The 2,500-nt window shown below is 34.6% G+C and overlaps 1 protein-coding gene across 1 annotated transcript in view; it reads left to right on the forward strand.

The window, feature by feature from the left end:
* Positions 1-2,500, forward strand: part of opn6a (opsin 6, group member a) — an 11,737-nt gene that overhangs the window by 3,715 nt on the left and 5,522 nt on the right. The window contains exon 2 of the mRNA XM_081357446.1: positions 1,607-1,812. Coding sequence (XP_081213572.1) covers positions 1,607-1,812 — 206 coding nt within the window. The remainder of the gene's footprint in view (positions 1-1,606; positions 1,813-2,500) is intronic.

A 2,500-nucleotide genomic window follows, 5' to 3' on the forward strand; every position in this document is an offset into this window, starting at 1 on the left:
CAGTCTCACTTCATCATGTTTACCTCAGTCTCACTTCATCATTTTTACCTCAGTCGCACTGCATCATGTTTACCTCAGTCTCACTGCATCATGTTTACCTCAGTCTCACTGCATCATGTTTACCTCAGTCTCACTTCATCATTTTTACCTCAGTCGCACTGCATCATGTTTACCTCATGTTCATGTTTACCAGGGAAGCGGATTTGAAACACTTCAAACAATCATGTCCTTCCTGATTATTTTTTGTTTTGTTTTCAATAGTGTGACAAGCAAGTGTTATTACAGCTATTTTGTAGTACTTTCTAGAAAATAGCACAAAAATGCTTATTATGGAAGTGTTTGCAGTGTGTATGTAATGCAGTGTCTTATTGCTTTTGTATTATTTATGTTATACATTATACAGGCAGTCTTCAAGTGTTTATCAGCTTTTTTAAAGTCTATTAGCACATAAAGTCTATAGAAAAACGGTACAAATTAAATAAATAAATAAAGCAATAAGATTAAAATAAGGAAATAAATTAGATTCAAATAATGGATAAGTAAAAATTTAATAATTAGTTAGTTGTTAATCTATTAAATAGATTAAATGAGATTCAAATAAATAAAACTTAAATTAATTAATACAATTTTATAAACAGACAAATAAATAATACATTTAACAGTACATTACTATAGTGAGTCGAAAAAAATATATAATAATGTAACTTAATATAAACTCAAGTTTCAAAATATTAATATTACAGATTATAAATTGGGTGTTTATAGACGTGTTTTAAATGTTAGGATGGGGTCATTGATATGAGGATGATCATATTTGGGGCTCTGTGAGTGTAAAAGATTGAAAAGCCCTGCATTAACATGTTGCATATGAAGTTTTATAGTTATTGTTCCAGGTGATGTTTCTCCAGTCTGACCGTAGTGAAGAACTCATGGATTAGACCAGCTAATCCATCCGGCTGTCTGTCAGGGTCATTAGAGTTAATCAGGACGAGTTTATAAGTGGAGCACAAACTCTGATCCACATTCATTACAGCCGTTACAGTCATGACATCAGATTTAGACATAATTATTACTACTATTACTAACTACAGAAACATTCTGTGTGATGCTTCTTGCTGTGTGATGGAGTTGGTCTTCAGGATCTGATAATGCATCAGTTCTTTTTTGAGAATCATTGCATAAAGTAATGTGTATGTGTGTGTGTGTGTGTGTGTATGTGTGATGTTTCTTGCTGTGTGATGGAGTTAGTCTTCAATATCCCATAATATGCATCAGTTCTTGTTTGAGAATCATTGCATAAAGTTTTAATTTTTTAGGAGAGTATGTTTACCCATATACTTATATTTAGAATATTTATGTATTTATTCTTTTTTTTTTTTTTTCATTTATATTTATTGATGTATCTGTTATTATGTTTTTTTGGTCTCGTTACATTAACTTTGGAATACATAGTCGCAATAATGTTTTGTGTCTTCTTAAGTGTAATATTTGTTTTTGTCTTGTTTATGCTACTGTAACGCCTAAATTTCCCCTTGAGGATAAATCAAGTTTTATCTTCATCAAAGTAACGTGTGTGTGTGTGTGTGTGTGTGTGTGTGTGTTTCAGGCTGGCTGTCGTGGTTCGGGAACAGTATCGTGATCTTCATCCTCTTCAAGCAGAGATCTGTCCTCCAGCCCACCGATTACCTGACGCTGAATCTCGCCATCTCTGACGCCAGCATCTCTGTGTTTGGATATTCCCGAGGAATCCTCGAGATCTTCAACGTGTTCAGGGACAATGGATACCTCATCACATCTGTGTGGACGTGCCAGGTACAGGAAGTGGAATCGTGGGTAGTGAGATCATTAGGTGGCGTGTTCTTCTGTAATAGATTGTTCAACAGAAGTTATTAATAATAATAATAATAATTCGTTACATTTCGATAGCGCTTTTCTAGGTACTGAAAGTGCTTAGGCGCTTATTACTCCATTAGTGCGTCACACGTCATTAACTACAGTCCGTATGAAAATTGGCACATTTGTAGTGATGGTAATGAATAGTAATTTGACCAACTTTGGGGTCTCTAGGACCAGCTCTACAGCGCCACCACCAGTTCAAAAATTCACGTTAGAAACAGTGGTTTCACTTTATTTTGATGGTCCCTTTAACACATTCTTTGACTGTAAGTAACATTGCACCACCTACATGACTTTTAACTCTCATTAGAGTATAAGTAGAGTATTAGTAGACTGGCAGGGTTAGAATAAGTTGACATGTACTTGCAGAGTTACTTATAGTCAGTAGAAACAGTTGTAACTTTTTAACCCTTTGTTCTAGAAAAGTGAAACTGAGTACACCTGATTCCTCTCTTCATGCTGATCACGATCATCTTACATTAAGGCCATTACTGTCGCGGCCATTTTGAAAAGCACAGTATTGCAGGTTTTGCTACTACTCCTTCAAATCTTCTCCAATTCTTATGAAAATTGATGATCTTTAGACTGAGCCGTATGGAAATAA

The sequence above is a fragment of the Scardinius erythrophthalmus genome, assembly GCF_964197995.2.
Source record: "Scardinius erythrophthalmus genome assembly, chromosome: 25".
Classification (NCBI taxonomy): Eukaryota; Metazoa; Chordata; class Actinopteri; order Cypriniformes; family Leuciscidae; genus Scardinius; species Scardinius erythrophthalmus.